The sequence below is a fragment of the Mirounga angustirostris genome, unplaced genomic scaffold, assembly GCF_029215605.1.
Source record: "Mirounga angustirostris isolate CCGP_5_RB_7025 unplaced genomic scaffold, mMirAng1.0.hap1 SCAF_17, whole genome shotgun sequence".
Lineage (NCBI taxonomy): Eukaryota > Metazoa > Chordata > Mammalia > Carnivora > Phocidae > Mirounga > Mirounga angustirostris.
In genome coordinates, this window is record NW_026991725.1 from 56,107,098 (window position 1) to 56,129,080 (window position 21,983).

The 21,983-nt window shown below is 56.0% G+C and overlaps 3 protein-coding genes across 7 annotated transcripts in view; 2 read left to right on the top strand and 1 right to left on the bottom strand.

Annotated features, from left to right (window-relative positions):
- SHMT1 (serine hydroxymethyltransferase 1) overlaps positions 1 to 4,370 on the top strand; it is a 22,547-nt gene extending 18,177 nt beyond the window's left edge. For both annotated transcript variants that reach the window (XM_045889744.3, XM_045889743.3), the window contains exons 9-12: positions 363 to 485; positions 2,034 to 2,150; positions 2,662 to 2,772; positions 3,330 to 4,370. In XM_045889744.3, the coding sequence (XP_045745700.1) occupies positions 363 to 485; positions 2,034 to 2,150; positions 2,662 to 2,772; positions 3,330 to 3,502 (524 nt within the window). In that variant the 3' untranslated portion in view covers positions 3,503 to 4,370. The remainder of the gene's footprint in view (positions 1 to 362; positions 486 to 2,033; positions 2,151 to 2,661; positions 2,773 to 3,329) is intronic.
- Positions 4,187 to 18,131, bottom strand: SMCR8 (SMCR8-C9orf72 complex subunit). 4 transcript variants are annotated; one of them, XM_064582044.1, is made up of 3 exons: positions 15,144 to 18,131; positions 9,063 to 9,479; positions 4,187 to 5,676 (listed from the first exon to the last, which is right to left on the bottom strand). In XM_064582044.1, exons 1-3 carry the CDS (start codon positions 17,501 to 17,503, stop codon positions 5,625 to 5,627), a joined length of 2,829 nt encoding a protein of 942 aa, XP_064438114.1. In that variant the 5' UTR covers positions 17,504 to 18,131; the 3' UTR covers positions 4,187 to 5,624. The 4 variants fall into 4 exon arrangements, with proteins under 4 accessions (XP_064438114.1, XP_064438115.1, XP_064438116.1 ...); XM_064582045.1 differs by having other exon boundaries at positions 8,986 to 9,479; XM_064582046.1 differs by lacking the exon at positions 9,063 to 9,479.
- A 184-nt stretch (positions 18,132 to 18,315) lies between these two features.
- Positions 18,316 to 21,983, top strand: part of TOP3A (DNA topoisomerase III alpha) — a 30,819-nt gene continuing 27,151 nt past the window's right edge. The window contains exon 1 of the mRNA XM_045889741.3: positions 18,316 to 18,697. Coding sequence (XP_045745697.1) covers positions 18,518 to 18,697 — 180 coding nt within the window. The 5' untranslated portion in view covers positions 18,316 to 18,517. The remainder of the gene's footprint in view (positions 18,698 to 21,983) is intronic.

A 21,983-nucleotide genomic window follows, 5' to 3' on the forward strand; every position in this document is an offset into this window, starting at 1 on the left:
CTTCAGCTCAGGTCATGATCCCAGGGTCCTGGGATCGAGTCCCGCATCGGGCTCCCTGCTCTGCGGGGAGCCTGCTTCTCCCTCTCCCACTCCCCCTGCTTGTGTTCCCTCTCTCGCTGTGTCTCTGTCAAATAAATAAATAAAATCTTTAAAAAAAAAAAAAAAAAAAGAGGCCTGTAGGGTCAGCCAGGTAATTGTAGGATTAAAAATAGATCTCATTTGGGGCGAGGAATATAATCCACCCTCTCTCGGGTGGCAGTGAAAAGCAGGGAGGCCCGCGTGGAAACAAGGGGTGTTCTGTGACTCCTGGTCGGCCGGCTGGTCCCGTCCTGCCTTCCTGACCCTTTCTCTCCTCCCGCCAGGGGTCGCTGTGGCCCTGAAGCAAGCGATGACTCCGGAATTCAGACTTTACCAGCGCCAGGTGGTGGCCAACTGCCGGGTTCTGGCTGAGACCCTGATGGAGCTGGGCTACAAAGTGGTGACAGGTACCAACCGAATGCCCGGGGAGGTGCCCCTGCTCCTCGGGGTGGCATTGAGGCCCTGCGGCTGCAGCCGTGGGCTGAGTCTGTCACTGGCGCGGGAGACCACAGGTCCTCGGGAGCTTTGTGGAAGGCGTGCCCAAGGCCCAGGGAGTGCGCCGTGTCCACGTGTGCTTTAATACAACAGATGGTGCTGGGGCGCCTGGGTGGTTCAGTTGGTTAAGCGACTGCCTTCGGCTCAGGTCATGATCCTGGAGTCCCGGGATCGGGTCCCGCATCGGGCTCCCTGCTCAGCGGGGAGTCTGCTTCTCCCTCTGACCCTCTCCCCTCTCATGTGCTCTCTCTAATAAATAAATAAAATCTTAAATTAAAAAAAAAAAAAGAAATATAACAGATGGTGCTGAGTAAGCTCCCGCGGGGTGGGCTTTTCAGGTGAGGGCCCGCTCAGGGCTGCCGTCCGCTTGTGTCCCTGCGGGCTCATGCAGTTAGGACGGCAGCTTTCTGGCAGACTGTGATCTTGAAGGACAGCGTCGTTCTTCTGCTCGCAAGGCTGCTGTCTATGCTGCCAGTGGGGTGGTCTAGGGAGGGGCGTCCTGGTATCCCACAGACCCGGTGCCCACTCCCTGCCCGCCGCCCTTTTCAGGGACTTCAGGCCCCTGTCTGAGGAGTGGGCTCCCCACCAAACTTGATGAGCAGCAGAACTGGGACAAAAACTGGCTCCTCTGCAGTCCTGGGGAGCACTTTTCTCTGGTTCCCTCCACTTCCTTTCTTTCCTTTCTCCTTCGTCCTGCGCATCTGTCAGTAAGAACGCCCTGGAAACCTCCGTGGGGACGGTGACCTTCAAGGTCCCTCGGGTCACTCGTCAAACTTGGATGTGCACACAGTCCCCCAGGCACCCTGTTAAAGTGCAGGTCTGACTTGGCAGGTCTGGGTTGGGGTCTGCATTCCAGCCGGCCCCCACGTGATGCTGGCGTGGGAACCGCACTTGGCATCGGGAGGAGTTAGACCAGACTCCCTCTGGGTGCAGACAGCACATGGCAGCCCCGCGCTGCCCGAGGCCTCACGGGAGTCTCAGGAGAGAAGCCTCCACCTCCCTGAGCTCCCAGGCCTGCCCGCACCTGAGGGCACAGCGCAGGTGGCGGAAGCAGAGAATGGTGACCGTAAGCCAGCATTTGTGATCACCTGCTTTGTGCATGGTGCGGGCGGAGTGCTGCACTGAAACGTCACAACAGCCTTGTCAATTATTGCTCTTCTTTTATTTTTATTTATTAATTAAAAAAAAATATTTTATTTGATAGAGACACAGCGAGAGAGGGAACACAAGCAGGGGGAGTGGGAGAGGGAGAAGCAGGCTTCCTGCGGAGCAGGGAGCCCGATGCCTGATGCGGGGCTCGATCCCAGGACCCTGGGACCATGACCTGAGCCGAAGGCAGACGTTTAACTGACTGAGCCACCCAGGCGTCCCGTTACCCTCGTTTCTTAGGAAGAGAGGACTCCGTCACTTGGCATGGAATCAAGTTTCTCTATTCCTACATGTCCAATTTGGTTTTCCAGGTGGTTCTGACAACCATTTGATCCTCGTGGATCTCCGTTCCAAAGGCACGGACGGGGGAAGGGCTGAGAAGGTTCTAGAAGCCTGTTCTATTGCCTGTAATAAGAACACCTGTCCAGGTAAGAATCCTTTCAGCCAAAGTTCTAGCTGATGGTAGCTGGGCTCTGGGGACAGACATAAAGGGATTCTGGAGAGGTACATACATGGGAGCAAAATCGTGGCTCTCTCCCGGCCTGCTCCTTCCGACACAGCCCGAACCCTGCCAGGGGCAGAGACGGAGGGACTGAGGCAGGCTGCTCGCAGGTGCCATGGGCATTTGGATAAGGGAAGCAGGGGCCTCTGGAACAGGCTGGCTCTCTCGGGGTTGTAAGAATGTGGGTGATGCATCTAACACAGATGCTAGCCTCGCTTTGTGGAGGAGCAACCCCCTTCCTGTTTCAATACAGTGGCCCAGAGGGGCTGCTGTCTCCCTGGGCCTTTGTTCCTGCCTCTGGCATTTCAGTCAGCAGCACTCTGCTTCCTAGAAAGAGCCACCATCCAAGTCCACTTCTTTTGGCCAAGAGTCTTAAATGCACAGCGGTCAGTGGTGAGTTGAGGGTGGCCGAGGGACAGAGCCTGTTTTTCTCGAAGGTGACAAAAGCGCACTGCGGCCCAGCGGACTGCGTCTGGGGACTCCAGCCCTGACATCCCGAGGACTTTTGGAAAAAGAGTTCCAGAAAGTAGCCCAGTTTATTCACAGAGGTAAGGATAAGGTTTGGAAGTCGGCCACTCTGAACTGTGCAAGGAGTTTCTGATTGGGAGCAAGCATTTGAGACCCAGCCGCTGAAGGACTTTCCATGTCCAGGCGCAGTGCGGGGGGACAAGGGAGAGCAAAAGTCACCTTAGCAAACCATCTAGTCTGTGAGAGGTCGGTAAACTCGTCCTGCCCAAGGAAGGGGGCACAGGAATCACTTCCGAGGTCCCCCTTAACACCTGCGGCTGTCATGCCCCCGCCACTGGGCGCACCCTGACAGCCGAGCCTCGGGTGTGTCTCTGGGGCCCGCTGAGCCGCAGCACGGCACAGTTCTAGAAGCCTGTTCTATTGCCTGTGATAAGAACACCTGTCCAGGTAAGAATCCTCACTGCTCTTTCGTTCCGTACCTCTCCCCTGTTACATTTCTTTTGGCCAAAGCTCTAGCTGATGGTAGTTGGGCTCTGGGGACAGACACGAGGAGATTCTGGAGGGGTACCTACATGGGGGCAAAGTCGTGGCTCTCTCCGGGCCCACAGAGGACTCGTTTTGTCTCTTGCCGGCACAGGGATAGAACTGACTCTGCAGATTCAGAACGACGTTGGGGCCAGGGCCACCCTGAAGGAGTTCAGAGAGAAACTGGCAGGGGACGAGAAGCACCAAAGGGCCGTCGGGGCTCTCAGGGAGGAGGTGGAGAGCTTCGCATCTCTCTTCCCTCTGCCTGGCCTGCCTGACTTCTAGAGGAACCCGCACCTGCCCAGGAACCACTTGCTCGAGGACCCAGTGCCCTTCTGAGAAGAGACGAAGAGCGGCCCCACGCAGGACCTGGCTGCGTCAACGTCTCCGTGCCCTCTGAGGGGGTTTCTTTTGGGACTTTGTTCAAATTACCTCCTTCGCGAATCACAATTTGTTTTTAAGACCCTCTGTTAGTAATTTAGTAATTCTGGGACAAGTTATCAGGGGGTTCACATGTGATCCTTTCTCTCAGCTGTATAAACAGTTCTTCTGGAAAAATGAAATACTTAGACTGGGTTCAGGGCAGACGACTGGAAAGACCCTGGTAGGTGTACTCGCCCTTCTCTGAGTTCCTGGGCTTCCCCCACCCTCTGAGATCGACGACCACCCGAGTTCAGAGCTGCCACCAGCTGCCCCTTCTTAATACCTTGTTACGCGGAGGGCTGCCAGAGGAGGACTCACTTAGGGCTGTCACAACTGAGGAGGGAAATTTTGAAGCTTCTGGTGAGTTCTATACAAGGTGCCGTGGGCTTTGTCCACAGCAGCTCAGGACATCATGGGAATGATCTCCTTCACCCCCACCCCATCCCTGGGGAGTGTCAGGTGCCATCAGGGGTGAGAACCAGTGGGGGGGGGGGTCCTGCCCTGTGCCAGATAACCAACTCCCTCCTGTAATCAGGAAACCAAATGTCACCTTCCCAGAGAAACTTTATTTTTCACAAAGCTGAAGTGCGAAACATAGATGACTGTTTTTAATAATAAGCACAAATTTTTAACCACAGAATGTCTACAAGAATTATAGCTTTAAAAAATACAACCAATTTTTATATTTCAAAAATATCTGAACTCAAATAAATTAATTTCTTAAAAAGTACACTTCTCATACTATCTGTTTGGCATTTACTCTGGTTAAACTCTGGCGCGGCCACACCCCCGAGCGGCTGTCGCGCACGCGTCCGAGGTGGGGCGCTGTGACGCGCACAGCTCACGTGGGGGAGGACTCGGCGTTCACACGAGTGGACAGAGGAACATGCAGTAATAAAATAGCTTTCCAAAAATAACAGGTACAAATTCATCACAGACTATGCTTTTCACTGCAGCCTTAAAAGGTGGCATCTTTTTCAACCCAACCTGTATAACCAGCCAGTGCTGGGCAGTCGGTGGGCGAGGCACCCCACGGTCCTGCCTGGAGGGCGCCCCTGGGGCCTGGCGTCCAGCACGTCCTTGGCATTCACTCCAGCATGGGTGGGGACGGGCTGCTGCAGACTCCATGGGGCGTGGGTGACACACCAGTCCCCACATCTCTGCCTTCACTTTGGGAGCCGTGATGCTGCCAAGCCAGTCTTAGGTTCAGGGGCTCGGCTCCTCCCGCAACTGAAGACAAAAGGCTATCTCCAAGCCCCCCCCACCCCCCCCACCGTGTGGCCTCCATTTTGGAGCTGAACAATTACTCCCACGAAGCCGGGGCTCCCTAGCAGCAGCTTAATTCATTGCAAAGTGCTCGGGCCGCCCCCCTCCCCCTCCCCCCACCCCCCTCTTCCCATGACCGTAACCAAACCTTAACAGGTAAGACCAGATTAGGTCAGGGCTCACAGCTTTCTCCTTTGAGGGCTCAGGGACACTTGGTGTGTGCTCAGACCTTTTCAGCTGAGACCGGTTCTTTCCAGCCAGGAGTAGAAACTTGATGCTTTCTCTTTTTTGCAGTCTGTTAATACCGCATCTCTGGAAGATTCCCGTTTTGTCACTTTCTATCACAGTATTGGGGAAAAGCCGGAGAGCTGGCTGGTTGGCCTCCGAGCACAAACCAAGGCACTTTCTTCTGAGCTTCTGAGCTTTTAGGGAGATGGGAAGTAAAACCGGATTGCTGGCTTGGGAGATCAGTTCCTGTGAAGGTGGTTCATGCTTGCCAGCGGGTTCCCCGGCAGCTGAGTGTTACCTGCTGGGCAGCAGTACGAGAAGCTGACCTGCCCTGCAACACCAGGTCCGGGGAGGTGGGGGCACGCGTCCGGCACTGGCAGAAGCGGGTGGTCGGTATGCAGGCGAGTTCTTTAAGGCTGCCCTCGGCCTCCAGAAAGACGTTGCTCAACTGTAGCTGCCCTGGCACTTAGGGTACAATCTGTTGGCCTCCCTAGGATTTGAACTGGGCTGTGCTGTTTGTTGGAGGTGGAAACCTACAATACCTTGAATATAGCGACAAAGAAGTTAAAAGCTAGATGGGAAATGACAGGGGGCCTATCAGGGTCCATTTCCAAATTCTGGTGCAATTCATCATGTAACTTCAGCCACTGCAGTAAATCACGGGCAAGTCGCGATTTCTAAAATCTGAAGATTCCACCAGGGAAGCAAGATCCCTAGGGGAACGGGGAGGTGTGAGGCAGCAGCTCAGGTCGGAGCGCCCCGAGGGCCGCGGTGCTACAAAGGCTCTCGCTCCTCTCTCACGTGGAGCTTCTGGAAATCACTACCGCCAGACTGCTAGCCTGATCAGCCTGCTCTCAACCTGGACCTGGTGGAAAAAGGGGTGGTTGGAGGCGGGGGAGCAGTCATGGGTCGGAACTAAAGTTGAAATAAACCCCAGGGACACTTTTGGTACCTGGTCACTGACAAAGTAGTAAGAGGCACGGATGTCCTCTATTTGCTGTGAAGTGTTTTTAAAACGTTTTATTTGAGACAAACCTCAAATGAAAATTCTTAAAGAGCTCAGTCCCACTGCATAGGGCTCCCCACACCTTAAGATTTACAGATGTGGGACTTCTAGTGGGTTCCAGCTCTCCAAAGTGGAGGGGGTCTGGGAAGGGCAGCTCCACGGTCTCAAGTGCCTGCCCGAAGTGGCTCCGTCCCAGGACCACTTTGAAATCCCCCCGGAAAAAAACACACTTGGCATCCAGCAACCCTGTGAAACTGCCACAATGGAAAGTTAGACTTTAACCAAAATTTAAAACCTGGAGTCTACCTACTGGCCCGTGAAGCCATGAAGGAACGACTCAAGGGAGACACTCCTTCCTCACTTGCTCTTTCTGAGGCCGGCCCCAGGATGGGACATACCTGTTCTGTTCACACCCGCCTGATCCCTCGCCTCAGAATCCTGGGGCCTCCGGAACCATCCCTGAGACAGAGCTTCCACGCAAACCCCCTCCAAAGTGACATCTACTTCAGACCGTGGTAGCGACGGCTTTAGCTTCTAGAAGGCCCCACATGCCTGACCTTCTGCCTTGATCAGTTTCCCAGGTGACAGTACGGTTAAACTGTATAGAATCCACAACGGTGTGAAACAGGAATGAAAAGCAACAGTGGTGCCGATGATCACTTTCAGTCTTGTCATCTGGACCCCAGAGACCTCTCCCGCCTTGGAGATAAAATGCTGTAAGGTCACATCCCCAGAGGCGTAAGCAGACGGCAGCGGGCCACCCAGTTAGCAGAGCGGCATCTTGAACACGGGGGACACTGGAGGCAGCAACGAAGGGGGGCAGCCCGCGGAGAGAAACAGGCTTCCTACGCAGCCTTCCCCACGTGCAAACACACACCTCGCATCTCGAAGCTGCCAAGCCGTCCCTGGCGACTCTTCTGTGTGTGAACGTATGCAATGGGCACAGGTACAAAGAAAACCCGTGGCGTGTAGACAGACCATCTGCCGCAGAAGGTTCTCTCTCAGTCACAGGCTCAGAAGCAAAATCACACCCCCTCTGCCAGGGCCGTGGGCCCTGACCAGAAGCCGATGGCCACGGGCCCAAGGGCTGTAGCCGCGTGCGTGAAGAGGAGCCGGGCCAGGAAAGGGCGGCAGGAGTGACGGGACGCTAACGCCCCTCGGGGTCCTGCCTCCCCAGCGTGACCTCCACGGTGCGCCACAGAGCCGGCAGGTAGGCAGGTCTCGACGGCGAGACCCCAACTACAGAGTACGCGGTGCCCAGAGACGCGCACGCGAATGCTCAGGAGCAACCGCGTCGTGGCTGGGCCAGGTCTGCTGCAGGACAACTGTCCCGGACACGTTAAAAAGCGGTCATACTAAGAGTTCTCCCTACTTGGAGGAAAAAAGCAGCCATAAAAAAGAAAAAAAAAAAGTATAAAAATTTCAAGGTTGCAAGAAACCCTCCGCGTACAAACCAACGGCAACTGGAAGGAGCGTTGGGGAGGTCACGGCGGGTGAGGCAGGGATTGTGTCCTTCCCCGAAGGGAGGACTTACGTGGGGCTGGGAGTGAGCTGCCGGGAGGTGAGTGGACCTGGGGGACCTGCGTGGGGCAGGAGTGAGCGCTGGTGAGGCGACCATATGTGGGGGGCCCGCGTGGGGTGGGAGTGGACAGCGGTGAGGTGCATGTATTTGAGGGCACGGCGTGCGGGCAGGAGTGAGCAGGGGTGAGGCCCACGTGGGGCAGATCCACGAAGACAGCCACACGAGGCTTTCCTCCTTCCTGGAGGAGACCCTGGCCCTGGGTTCTCGCTAGCTGGGCTGCCCCCCCAGACCACGCAGCTGAGCAGAACCCCGCTGTCGCCGTGCCCACGAGACCCTGCAAGAGGTAGTGAAGTGGTTGCAAAGGTTTGCTGCGGGTGGAGGATGGGGGGGGGGAGGGGGGTGACCTTGGCCAAGTCCCAGCGTGCCTGCCGACCTTCCCCGAAAGCACAGTGTAGACTCACTGCGCCAGAAAGGCTGGCGGGCTGCGCCCCGGAGGCCTGCTGGCTCCTCATCCCTTGCACTGTGCTGACGGCCTCGTGGCCCAGCGGCCCTGCCCGTCTCCCGGGCCCTCTAGCTGCGAGAGTGGTTCTCACTCACGAGCAGGGACGAGCGCCTAACTCGAGCCCATCCTGCCGCCCCGGGGGGTGCAGCTGCAAAGCCCACCCACAGGCACTTCCGTGCCTGGTGAGGAAGCCAGGACCAGACAGGGTGCTGCTCGCTCTCCCTGCAGCCCCAGGGCCCAGAAGTTCCCATGTCTGCCACCACCCAGCGTAGGCAGAGCTGCCTCCCTCCACCTCACTCATTTGGGGGCCTCCTCAGGGATGACAGGCTCTAGGGGGCCCGAGTGAAGGACCCCAGCTGGGATCTGAATGAGGCAATGGACGTTCTGTCGGCCTGTTTCCCGCTAAACCGTGCCAGTGAATGCGGTGCTTCCCTTGATCTCGCCGCCCCAGTGTTTGGGAGCTGACCGTGCCAGCGTGCCCCTCCCGTCCGGGCTTCACCTCTCTGCCCTCGTCCCGCTCCATCGAGAGAGTGCTGGCTCTCTCCCAGCCCGCCTCCCAGCCCACCTCCCAGTCCTCAGGAAGCCAAGCGGCCCCCTCCCGTCCCCAGGGGCCACTCCTCACCTGGCGGAGCAGCCTGTCACTGTCCTTATTGACGCCAGCGGAGAGCCAGGCGCCCGCTTCTGCCCGAGCCCGCCTCCCAGACCGCCGGACGCCACCCGGGAACCAGGGCTGCCACCTCGGGTTCCCTCGCCCGATGACACCTGAAGTCTCAACAGCTCAGAGGACCCCTCGCTCACGCCAACCCCTCCCCTCCCCGTACCCTGAGTCACAGGTCTCGGTCACAGTGGCTGGGGCGGACCTCAGATCTTGTACAAGAAGCTGGGGACGTAGTCGAACCTGAGTGTGGGCTGGCTGGTCCCGGGAGCCTCCTGCGTGTAGTGCAGCTTCAGCAGCTCGGCCAGGTACTGGACCACCTTCACATCTTCGTTCACCAGGCCCAGGTTCAGCTTCAGGAAGCTCGCCTGGCGGCCGGCAACCACCTCCCGGGTCTCCTTGTCGTGCGCGGGCAGGTGCAGGTGGTGGCAGAAGGCGTAGAGGAAGGCCTTGGAGCAGAGCTGCGTGAGCGTGCTCTGGACGTGCAGGTAGTAGGTGCTGCCCCGCTTGATCTGAGTGCGGTGGTCGGCCAGCCGGGGCACCAGGGCGCCCCTGTAGAGGGGGCAGCGGAGCGCTTTGCTGTCCAGGTCCAGGACGCTCGTGTAGCGGCTGTAGCGGCCCAGGGTGTGCAGCGTGCCGGCGCCGGCGGGGGGCGCCACCCTGAAACACACAGGCCAGCGTCAGGGGGGCGGCTTGCGCGGGGCCGCCCGTCTCCGGGGCCGGCTCCCGCCAGCCAACGCTCACTGGCTCTTTCCGGGCGGCAAGTCTGATCATGATGCTCTTCAAAGGGCTCCTCACCACCCTCGTGACCAAGTTCAAGTGCCTGGGCGTGGCCCACAGGCCCTGCGTGACCCACTTCCTGCCTGTTACGGCCACGGTGACTTCCTCGCAGCCATCCACGCTTTCGGTAGGGCCTCACAATCACGGACCTCAGTGCTCTGCCCGGGACACCCCTCCCTTCCATTTGTACTCGCTTCTATGCCAACTCAAACCTTACCGGCCGCCCGTGATCCCCTCCTCTGCATCTCTACTGTTTTGCTTTGTGACCCCGGCCAAGTGCCCTAAGCCTTCTGAGCCCCTTCTGTCCGACAGAGATAACCGGTCCTGCCTCAGGTGGTCACTGCAGAGACCAAACTGGTCGTGTTTAGGACAGTGCCTGGGCCTCAGTCCCATCAGCCTGGCACCGAGCAGGGCTGTGCCGGCCATCTATGCCCCGTCTCTCCCAGCGCACGGAGCTCCTGCGGGCCCGGCACTAGCTGATCTGGCCTCCTGGCCCACTGCCCACGATGGCACCCGTGGAGCAGAGGCAAGCGGAGGGCTTGCTCAACGAGGGAAGGGGTCAGGGTGACCCGCCCTAGTAAGCAGCGCCTTAAAACCCTCTAGATCGGTCTTCCCAGAGCAGCCAGAGTCCGCCAGCCTTGCAGTCTGGCAAAGGTCTAGCTGACCAGAGATTTCACGGACTGACACACGTCTGGAATTGAGAGCTTGGGTTAGGCCTCAGGTATTGTGTACAGAGGGCTGACAGGCACTTGGGGGACTAAGGCAATCTCGTTATGTTTTTTCCTTCCTGGGTGGTGTCATGTCCTTGTACAGTTAGCAGCATCTACTATATGCCAGGCAGTGAGCTGGGGGCGGAAGAGGGAGTGAGGCACGAGCCTGGTCAGCTGGGAAGAAAAGACATGCACACAGGACCTGGAGTGAAAGGGGGAGGCCCGGGGCCAGGAAGGTTCTGGAGGAACAGCCTCGGAGCTGGACCTTACAACAAAGGTGGGCTCCGAGAACCTGGGACTCACAAGAGCAGGGTCACAGAGATAAGGAAACAGCCACATGGGCCGCGTGTCTTGAAGACCGTGAGGCAAGCAGTGGGCTGTGGCCCCCACCACGTGGGCAATGAGGAAGCAGGACCTACAGGCGGCTCACTGGCTTCGCGGGGACACGGGCCTCCTCAGTCACACTACCAATGTGCTCAGGCAGCTCCCGAGGCACCCTTGCCCCACAAGCCCCACCCCAGGAGGGGCCCAGTCCATGAGCCAAAGGCCCCCTCGAGCTGGGCACATCCAGCCCCCCGAGGTTCTGCGCGGCAGCAAAGCCAGGCCTCACCCCGTCCTCCTGCCGCTCCACTCCAGCCACCGGTCGTGCTGAACACCTTGCCTCAGGCCCGGCCATTCCCGGGGAGCTCTGGCACCCCACACCTACCCTCACCTACAGAGCACCGCTTCTTCAGAAGATGCCGCTCCGTCTAACTCTTCCTCCACGTGTTTCCCCACAACGCTCCTCACCAGGGGGCGAGGCAGCATGGAAAGAGGCGAGCCCACACCTCTGGCCCTCGGCGGCACTGACAGCCTCACGCTTCACCTCCCACACCTGTCTCAGATTCCTTACGGTCCATCCCAAGGCCGGGGGTAGGCTGTGGGGCGGACACGAACACTGAGGCCCAGAGCGGGGCCGTGGCTCACGCAAGGTCCGCCAGCTAAGTGGTTGAGCCGGGACTCAACCAAGGCCTCTGACCCCCCCCCCCCCCCCCCGCAACTAGCACTTCTTCCCATCGGTACTGAGCTCTGTCCGGGGCTTGTTCCTGAGACTTGGTAGCAATACACTTATCCTTCATTTTGATTTAAAATAATGGGAAACCAACATGATTATCTGCCCATCTCATACCCATAAGTGATGGATCCAACTCACGAGCATCTCCAGGCAGAAGGCCTACTTTAGGGGGAAAAAAATCAAGGGCTAATGAAACTGGCAGTTGTGGGGGTGGGAGTCTTCAAACAGTTCATCATCTCAGCTGGTTTTAGCTGGAGTCGAAGCACCTGACTGGGGAGAGACTCTCCTGGGTCACAGTTCTGATTCCAGATTAACCCAGCACACGGACTCAACCCCCTCTAGAGCGGAGCTCCCCCCGGGCAAGGAAGTTCACGGCCACACAAAGGCCCCTCTTCTACTACTACTCTTTAATGCTGATCCTCAGATGGGCCTCCTCCTGCCTCCCAGTTTCAACACTGGCTCTGCCTGCTGGGATGACTCACCAGTGATACCCACAGCTCTGAGCACTTCAAAGGGCGAGCACAGGGCGTTACGTTCTTTCTAGATGTGACCCTTTCCTGCAGCTCCACACAGCCCCAGAAGCCCGCTCACAGGCGTGTGCAACAAGCCTTGCTGAATGAATGAGAGGAGAGGCCTGGTCCAAATCCACACGGCCGACAGTGGAAGCATCAGGACCTGAGGTCACAGCACCCACAGCGCCCCTCCCTACCCACCCCAGGCCACGACTCCACGGCTCTTCATCTCAGGACACGTTCAGATGGTGTCTGCTGCTCACCTCCCAGGATTTCCTTGGGAGAGCTGCGGCAAATCCAGTCCCCGCTGCGGTGACACGGCCCCTAGGGAACAAGGCCTCCAGCCCCCACCCACTGTATCTCACACCAGAGCAGGACCTCTGGAGGCAGACCTTGCTAATACCCAACATCTGTGCACGCCCAGAGGGTCTGAGAACGTGAGCAACAGGAGACACTTCCCCACTCGGGGCTGTTTGCGATGCTCTCGTCTGTCACTTCTGACGGGCCTCTCGCCTTCACAGAGAGATGCTTAAAGGCTCCAAAGCCGGGCTGGTGAGGGCCGCACTCAGCGTCTGCTGCCTCGGCCTGCCTCCCTCGACGGTGTATGCGTCCCCCTAGGTTACCAGAGACGCACTCAAGCTGATCAGACACAGACCAGATGCAATGGGCCTTTTCACACCCACTCTCACGAGACAGGTCTTGGCAACCCCATCTGCAGATGCGAACAGCCTCAGAGGTCAAGCTGACAGTGTGGTGACAGAGCTGGGACTGGCGTGAGGGACCCCCCCCCTTGAAGACCGTGCTTGCCCTGTCACGGGGACGCACCACGGCTGACTCGCCTTATGACTCTGGCAGTGGGCCGAGTGGCTAGCACTTCACAGTCCTCTGTAAATATTTGGCAAATGATCATTCAGGGATCCAACCCTCTCATTTTCTCAGGAGGGAACAAAGCCTCGAGTGGAGGAGCGACTTGCTCAGGTGCCCACGGTGGATGAATACTGGTAGGGCCGGCCAGGGACTCAGACCACCTCACTCCTCCACTTCAGGGAGCCCGCCCACCAGCTACCCTCTCTTTAATTTTTTTTTTTAAAGATTTTTTATTTATTTATTCATGATAGAGAGAGAGAGAGAAACAGAGGGAGAAGCAGGCTCCCAAGGAGCAGGGAGCCCGATGCTGGACTCGATCCCAGGACCCTGGGATCATGACCTGAGCTGAAGGCAGACGCTTAACCATCTGAGCCACCCAGGCGCCCCCAGCTACCCTCTCTTGCAGCCAGACTCCATGAGCTGATCACAGCAGGCTGCCCAAGGCAGCCCCGCCCAGGCCTCAGAATCCTCAACGCAGCCCTCCAGCCACGTACCCAACGGGACAGAGCTGGCGTAAGAGATGAACTTCTTTTGCCATCCTGGCACATTCTAAGGAGGGGATTTGGGGAAAACCTTTGGGAAGGGCAAGACTGTCCTGAGCCTGGTCCTGGATAAGCCAGCTGACAACAGACTGATGTGCGTTTTAGATTTTCCATCTTTGAGGGAGAAAAAGGGGAAAAGGTCAAGGGTTGGGGCGAGGGGAGTGACTCGGAGAAGAGGTATGTGTCTGCAAGGGGCACGGACCCATTCTTCCACCAAGATCAGGGGCAAAAGCAATCTCTGAAAAGCCCTTGCCTTGCTGGGACTGACGGGTTACACCCGAGCACAGAGCTGGCATCAGCAGAGGGACCGGATCCCGGGAGGAAGGACAAAGTCCGCAAGGGCGCCCAGTGCAGCCTCTCACTCCTGAGCCTGGTTCTGCAGCCATAAGCAAGGACTCCACTCGGTGGTCTCCTGTGCAGCCCGAGGAAGGGGCTGGTCCAGGGGTCTGGGCCACGTCACACCAAGTCCCCATGTCATCACTCTTCCCCCACACTGGCAAGCTCGCCCTCCTGGTGCCTTCAGCCAAAGACCCCAAGCCTTCCCCAGGCGCCCCTCTCCCTCGCTTCCCACCCGTCACTCAGTCGCCCCCCCTTTGTTTTCTTAGAACGCACGAAGCACCCGCTGTTGACACTCTCCTCCCTGACATCTGTCTCCCCTCCTCAACTATGAATTCTTCCAAGGCAGTGGCCTTGCCCAGGCACCTGCAGATGGCACCCCAGCACCCACCAGCATGGCCAGTGAGCCGAGGCAGGCCGTGGAGGCGCCACTTGCTTAAATGCCACCACCACGACCCCGAGGAAAGCCTTTTTACCCTTTTAATTTATTGTTTAGTTTGAACACGCAGCAAGGGTTAGAGCGAGGGCCGCGTGACTTCTCCAAGAGGGGCAAACGCCAGGCGACTCGGGTGGCGGGGACCTCACTGATACTAGGGACTGATGCAAAAGGAGAGTCGGAAAATTGGAACGAACAGTTCCTGATTGCAGTGTTCTCTCTTCCCATGCGGCACGGGAAGCACAGACTGGCTGTGTCAGCATCTCTGTTTTACAGATGTGCCAAGCGGGGTGCAGAGAAGGAAACGAGGAAGCTGAACCCCGTGCGTACCCCGAGGGAAAGAGACCCTTGGGCCCGACAACTTGCCAAGCAGTATTTGGAAAAAAGAAAAGGAGTCTACTGCAACACAAGTATTGTGGGAAAATGAGATAGAAAGCAATCAAACAGAGAAAGGAGGAACTGGCTCTTCCGTTTCCTTATGAACACAGACTTCTAGGGGAAAAAAACACAGCCTCCTAAGGCAAATAGGACAGTGGAGTGAAAGCCACTGGAGCCCCTGATGTCCCTGTCACCAGTGATGGCTGCCACCTTCTGAGACTACCACGGCCCTTTCTCAGAAGGCGATGTCTCTTCAGTCATTTACACCATAGTGTGAATTTGAGAATCAGCGAGAACCTGGGATCTCCAAGTTCGGTTGTTCCCCAAACCTTGCTGGACACCAGATAAACTCCAGGTGTCACCCCAGACCAAGTGAACCAGAATCTCTGGGGGGTGGGACCCGGAACTCCATGATCTAAAAAAAACTCTCCTAAATAATTCTGACACGGCAGATCGCAGACCAGGGTTGGAAACCACCTCAGAACGGCAACCCTCATGCGAGGGACGAGGAAACAGAAGGCCAGAGAAAGGGAATGATCTGCCAAAAGTTACAGAGTAAGCTGGTTAGTGTTGAGGGCCCAGTGTGGAAGCCAGGTCGCCCAATTCCGGGCCCACCTCGCGACCTTGTGCACCTCCCCCAGAGGGATGTACGTCTGAAGCCTCGTCTCTAACGGGATGGGGCCCTTCCCCACCGCGGGTAACCAGTTACCTCTGCAGGCCGATAAGCTTCCACTTCTGAAAATCCGTGATATGCAAAGGAGAGGAGACCCAGTGCTTCACCGGCTTGGCGAAATGGCTGTGGCTGGGGACAAAGATGGACAGCGCTGTCACCAGCTTCCTCACTACGGCCTCATCCTCCCCTAGGACCACAAGTGTCCTCCCACTGAGCAAGGAGTAGATGGCCGGGTGGGCAAAGGGGTACTGACGGATGAATTTTAAGGCGTTCTGGCCAGCCCTCTTTTTATGCCTCTCGGAAGAGGGGCCGGTGGGGTGAGCAGAAGAGGGAGTCCTGTCTGAGCTGGTGGAGGCTACACTGCTCATGTTGCTGGTAGTGTCCGAGTAGTTGTCCAGGCTGGTCTTACTGACATCCCGGCTCGCCAGCAGGCGGTTTGGATCCAGCTCATCAGCAGGGAAGCCTTCGGAACTGTTGTCTCGGGAAGGACTGGCATTTTCCACGGCAAAGTCCACACGGAACCCCTGGTCCTTCTGCCTGTAGCGCTGCGGAGGGATGCTCACTACTCCGTCCTGCTCCGAGGGGGTGTGGGCTGGAGGGGAGAGGGGCACCCGCAGACTGTCACTCTCCTTCCCAATGCAGCAGGAGGAGTCTATTTGTGACGGGGGGGTTTCTAGGCTGCCCTCCTCTGCTTCACCCAGCTCTGGCGGGCTGACGCTTGCCTGGAAGTGGATGGCTCCCTCGCTATCATCTGCGTATGATTCTTCTTCGTTAATGGCACTTGGGTAGCTGGCCTTAAAATCATCAGGGATGAGGGCCTCCGAGGGGCAGGTGCTGAGGACTTCAATACTGTCCTCGCTGATGGTCCTGTGGCTGACCGCTTTGCTCCGGACCACCTGGGGGCTCAATGGCACCGTGAGGCTGGCCTGGCTGTCAGACTTAGGCAGCACAGCAGTGGACTTCTCCGTGCCCAGAACCTCGATGCTTTCGCCACTGCTGATGCTCCCTTTCATATCCATATCCAGGTAGTCCAAGTTTTCCTGGGGGTCAAAACTGCTCGATTCTGTCACCTCCGCTTCCCTGTACTCCTCATCTCCAAGTTCCTGCTCCATCTTGATCGGCACAGACTCCACACTGGACTTGTAGGAACCAACGCTAACTAACACTTGAGGAATCGGACATTCTTCCAGAGACCTAGAAGGCGGCCTGCCTGGAACGGGCCTAGGGGGTGCGCTCTCTTGTTTCTCTGCCACCCTGTTGTCGACCTCCACAAAATCTTCAAAGAGGAAGTTTGTTATATGCTGTTGTTTTAGAAGTGCTCTGTCAATCTGGCTGGTCAGGAGGTAGCACAGGTCTCCTCTGAACATGTGCTCTATGTGGCTGAGCTGAGCCAGGGTCTGGGTGAAATACTCAGTGTCACAGAGCTCTTCCAAGGTCTTCAACTTCTTGTCAAAACACTTGGTGGACTTTGCTTTGATGAGTTTCGGGGTATAAGCAGGTCTGCAGGTGTAAAGGTCTGTGTCAGCAGACTCATCAGGGTTAGAGGTAGTGGCTGCCTGGCTGGCCTGATCCTGGGTGTGCTCCGTCTCCCCAGAACACAAAGGAGACCCCTTCAACTTCCGATGAGGGTACGAGCGGATCTGCTTCAGCAGGTCTTGATGTTCAATGATGGACTTCTCTACACTAGCCAGTTCATTGGCTTTCTCAATTGCCTGAGATGAGTAAAAGCCTTTGTCATTGGCCTTCTTCTGGATCTCCGTTTCCGTGTGCAGCACTGTCCTGGTGTAATCCAAGTCTTTCAGTTTTTTTTCAAGTTCTCCCGCAAATGCCTTCCTGTTGCCTGTCTTCAAGCACTCGGAAGCTTTGGAAAATTCAGCTGAGAGCTCCTGAAACTGCTGCATGATTTTGTGCTGGTCCGCTGAGATATAAGCCATGCAAAAGGGCCTCACAAAGCCCCGGGCCTCCAGGTCGTACAGGGTAAGGTGGTGCACATACGCAAAGGCTCCCTCCTTGGAGTCTCCCAGCACCACCTTGGAGTCCTCCACAAAGTTCAGCTTGGGGTAGGCAGAACCAGGCGGATGGCCCACAAAGGAGGCCTGGTAATCCACAGACATGATCCGCAAGGAGAAGTAATTGAGATCGAAAGTACCAAAAACTTTGGTGTCATTGGGGATGGTCAACAAGGGTTGGGGTCCCACCTGCTCGGAGAACTCGGAAATAAGGATGAAGTCCCGAGAGAACTTGGCCCCGGACAGTTTGGACCATGGGTTGGCTCCCTGGCTGGCGAAGGGGAAGAGTGGCACCGAGTACTCCTCGGGCAAGGCGGGCTCATTGTAAGGCTCCTCCTCGTACTCCTCCTCTTTGGTGAAGGCCACCACGTCAGGGGCGCTGATCATATTTCCAGATATATGGAGAGAACATTGAGAGGAAGTGAGAAAGAATGAGGGGGTAATCAACGCAGGGAAGCAAGGCCTCTGGAAGAGGAAGCAAAGTCCCCGCGGTCTTCTTTGCGCCCTCAGGGGTACTAGGCTGCCCCTCACACTCTCGAAGACTCGAACTCCCACAGTCCCCTCAGAGCTATAGCTCCTCCAGAGCCCTCAGAAGCCCATGGACGCCGCAGGTCCAGAAGACCCGGCAGGCCGGTTGTCCTCCTCTTCCTCCTCCTCCTCCTCCTCCTCCTCCTCCTCCTCCTCCTCCGGCGAGAGCGTCCGGCGCAGGACACCTGCAGCGAGGTCACCGGCACTCCCCCGAACCCACCGCGACAGCAACAGCCAAGCCCTGAACCGGTGCCTAACGCGGGGCTACGGGCCGCCGCAGGGGCCAGTCAAGCGTTGCCGCCCCCACGGCCCGAGGACAGAAACCGTCGCGGCTCCTCGGACGCCACAACCCGTAGCCAGCTACCGCGGCGCCGCCATCTTGGTGTCACATGACTCTTGGTGTCTGCGCCGCGTGACCCGGAAGCGTCCGCGTAGACTTCCGAGCGGGACAGAAGATTTGTGAGCTAGCGACAGGTTTGGGCAGAACTGTCCAGCGGCCTCTCCCAAGGACGAATCGACTTACCAACCACTGTCGGGAAGCGAAGGAAGTGGGGCGGAGGAGCGGAAATGTGCTAGGGGTCCAGGAGCGCGGGGCAGTCTGGGAGTTGTAGTTCGCGGTCATGTGGCGCTCGGGCGGGGCGGATGTAGCCCGAGAAGGCGGGCGGAAGCGGGACGCCTGCGGTGCGGGATTCCCGGCAGAGGCAGCGGGTGCAAAGCCCGGCGGGCTGAGGGGAGGTGACGGGCCGCAGAAGGTGGCGCTGGCGGCTCCCGGAGGCCCCAGTTCCCTTAGGACGGGGGCCAGGTGGACCTCACCTCTGGCTTCTCCAGCATGCGTGGGCACCCGGGGGGCGGCTGCGGGCGCGGGGCCTAGGGATGATCTTCCCGGTCGCCCGCTGCGCGCTCCGCTGGCTGAAACGGCCGGGAGCCCGCACCTTGTCCCGCGCTGCCATGGAGGTGGCCTTCCGAGGCGTGCGGAAAATTCTCTGTGTGGCCGAGAAAAACGACGCGGCCAAGGGGATCGCCGACCTGCTGTCCAACGGTCGCATGAGGCGGGTAAGGAGGCGTATTTCCGATCAGCTGTGCGGGTGAGGGAGCTGTCCCGATCCCCCAGCGGGACGGCGAGGCGCGCGCTGGGAATACACACGGAGGCCACTTCTCTCGCTTCTGGGTCATTGCATTGGCTTCCTGTCTTTTCCGAAAGATAGGCATGCAAAAGTATAGTGAGACGTTTCATCCGTGTTCTTGAAAACCTTGGCTCCTCCTCGTCCACAGCAGCGGTTCGCAAACTTGTCTGATGATCGGAACCAGCTGGGGCACCGGCTATTCTGTGGGTCTGGGGTGAGATCAGAGAAGTCTTTATTTTAACATTAGTCCCTGTGATTCGGAAACTCATTTGTTGGGAACCACTGACCAAAGTCCTTTCAGTTGGTAGTCAGGCTCTGTCCGAGCATTCCCAGCTAACAAGGTCTCCCCGTCTCTGTCGCATCCCCCGCGTTCTGCAGCTGCACTGACTTTGCAGTCTGTGAACGCATATTGATGGGGCAGAACTGCCTAGGGTTTGGGATTAGAGCGAACATCAGCCCTATTCCTACTGGTACAAACTCCAAGAAACAGGCAAGTAAGGGATGAGAATGTGTCCTAGACACACTGGAGGTGCAAAGGAAGGGGAAGGTAAAAGATTTTGTATAAGAGTTGGCGCGGAGGCGGCAAGAACTGTTCAGGAAAATCTGTCAAATTGAAGTGGATCGGGCGCCTGGGTGGCTCAGTTGGTTAAGCGACTGCCTTCGGCTCAGGTCATGATCCTGGAGTCCCGGGATCGAGTCCCGCATCGGGCTCCCTGCTCGGCGGGGAGTCTGCTTCTCCCTCTCCCACTCCCCGTTTGTGTTCCCTCTCTCGCTGTGTCTTTCTCTGTCAAATAAATAAATAAAATTTAAAAAAAATTTTTTTTTTTAATTGAAGTGGATCGTGAAATGGTTTTCTGGAGGCCATTTCTAAGAGTATGGGGAAGAAGTTCCCTGCCCTTTTTTCTTTAAAGATTCCCAAGATCCTTAGACCTCCATTTCTAGCTCCTGGATAGTGGGAGCAAGAGCTGATGTGTTGTAGAGTGCAGGCCTCTGACCCCTCACATGGAAAACTCCAGTAGCTTTCTCCCTAGCCTTTCACTCTTGAAATTCTCCATTGCCAAAGTGACTTTATAAAACACAGATATGACCCCAGTAATCCCCCACTTAAAACCTACATTGTTGGGGCGCCTGGGTGGCTCAGTCGTTAAGCGTCTGCCTTCGGCTCAGGTCATGATCCCAGGGTCCTGGGATCGAGCTCCGCATCGGGCTCCCTGCTCCGCGGGAAGCCTGCTTCTCCCTCTCCCGCTCCCCCTGCTTGTGTTCCTTCTCTCGCTGTTTCTCTCTCTGTCAAATAAATAAATAAAATTAAAAAAAAAAAAACCTACATTGTTTATCTCAATTGATGCAGAAAACGAAATTGATAAAAATTTAATCCCCTTCATGATAAAAGGCATTTTTGAAAATCCCATTACTAACTTTAGCTGGAGGGTGAAAGACTGAAAGCTTGCCCTCTGAGATCAGGAACGAGACAAGATTGCCTATTTTCCCCATTGCTATCCCAAATTACTAGAAGTTCTAGCTAAAGGAATTAGGCAAGAAAAATAAATCTAAATTGGAAAGAATTAAAAATATGTCTATCTGCGGGACGCCTGGGTGGCTCAGTCGGTTAAGCATCTGCCTTCAGCCCAGGTCATGACGCCACGGTCCTGGGATGGTGTCCCACATCGGCTCTCTGCTCCACAGGGCGTCTGCTTGTCCCTTCCCCACTGCCCCTCCTCCCTTCTCACGTGCTCTCTCTTTCTCTCAAATAGCTAAAATCTTAAAAAAAATATGTCTGTTTGCAGACAACATGATCTTATAGAATAGAAATCCTAAAGAAATCACAAAAGACCATTAGTGCTAATAAATTCGGCAAAGTTGCAGGATACAAGATCAACGCACACAAATTAGTAGCAATGAACAATCGGAAAGAAAATTAAGAGAACTGTTCCATTTACAATAGCATTCAGAAGCACATTGAAAACTACAACCTTCTACATGTGTACAGCTTTTTCATGGTTTTATTTTTTATATTCGGAAAGAGAAATCTTAATGACTCCTGCTATACATTAGCAGCAGCCGTGTGACAGTTCCTACAGAGTGCTTAGAGAAGGAACTTGTTTTGTTTGTTTTTTTAATAGAGTGGACAACACTGCAAAAGAGATCACAAAAGCTACATTCTTGGTCTACCAGGTTGTTTTGTTTTTGTTTTTGTTTTTCTTTCCCAGACTCCAGAACTACTGTAATTTGGGAGCATCCACTTTCCCTGAGCACCTCACGCAAATGGGGAATCGTACATAATTGTGCGCCATCCTCAGATGGGACTTGTAGGGGGGCAAGTTTGAAATGTCAGGAAAAACATTTCACATCCTCGAGGCTACCACTGGCAGAGGAGACCACCTGGAAGAGCCCTGTTGTGGGGTCACACGCATGTTATCAGACAAGTTATTTATCTTGAAACGTATATCTAAAACAGTGGTTTTCAGACTGCGTTCCCAAGAGACCCAAGGGACAGTGAATGTGCACCTCAGGAGTCACTTGGGGCTGGGCTGGGGAGAGGTTGAGTAAGCCGACTTCAGCCTTGTTATATATCAGGGTCCATATTAGTGTTTGTTTGGGAGGGCTTCAGAGCTTTCTTAAAAAGTCAGAAACCATTTTCTCGAAAAAAAAGTTGCTGACACTGCTTCTCATAAAAAAAAGTCAGAAACTACTGATTAGACAGTTTCTATTCTCTATTACTAGAAGGGCTTAACTAGCAAGTGGAGTTTGTACAGAGGAATTCTTTTCTTGGCAACATTGGCAACCAGTGAACTCTTAAGTATCAGATACTAAAATAAAATCCCTCTTAAAATTTGTCATTATGGGGGCGCCTGGGTCAGCTGGGCGTCTGTCTTCAGCTCGGGTGGTGATCTCGGGGTCCTCGGATCGAGCCCTGTGTCTGGCTCTGTGCTCAGTGGGGAGTCTGCTTGAGGATTCTCTCTCCCTGTGCCCCTTCCCCTGCTCATTTGTTCTCTCTCAAATAAAATCTTTTTTTTAAAAAAATCATCCATATGCCTCAAAGATAACCTCATTTACTATTCCACTCAGAAAAATTGTCTTTGTGAGACGGAGGAAGACTCTTCTCAACACTGACCCTTCTCTTGGCCCTTGAACATTTCTCCAGTTCCCAGTTGGCCCTTTTCTTGTCTTCTGTGTAGTGTTGGTGCAAAACTCACATGTGTAACTACATTTAATGT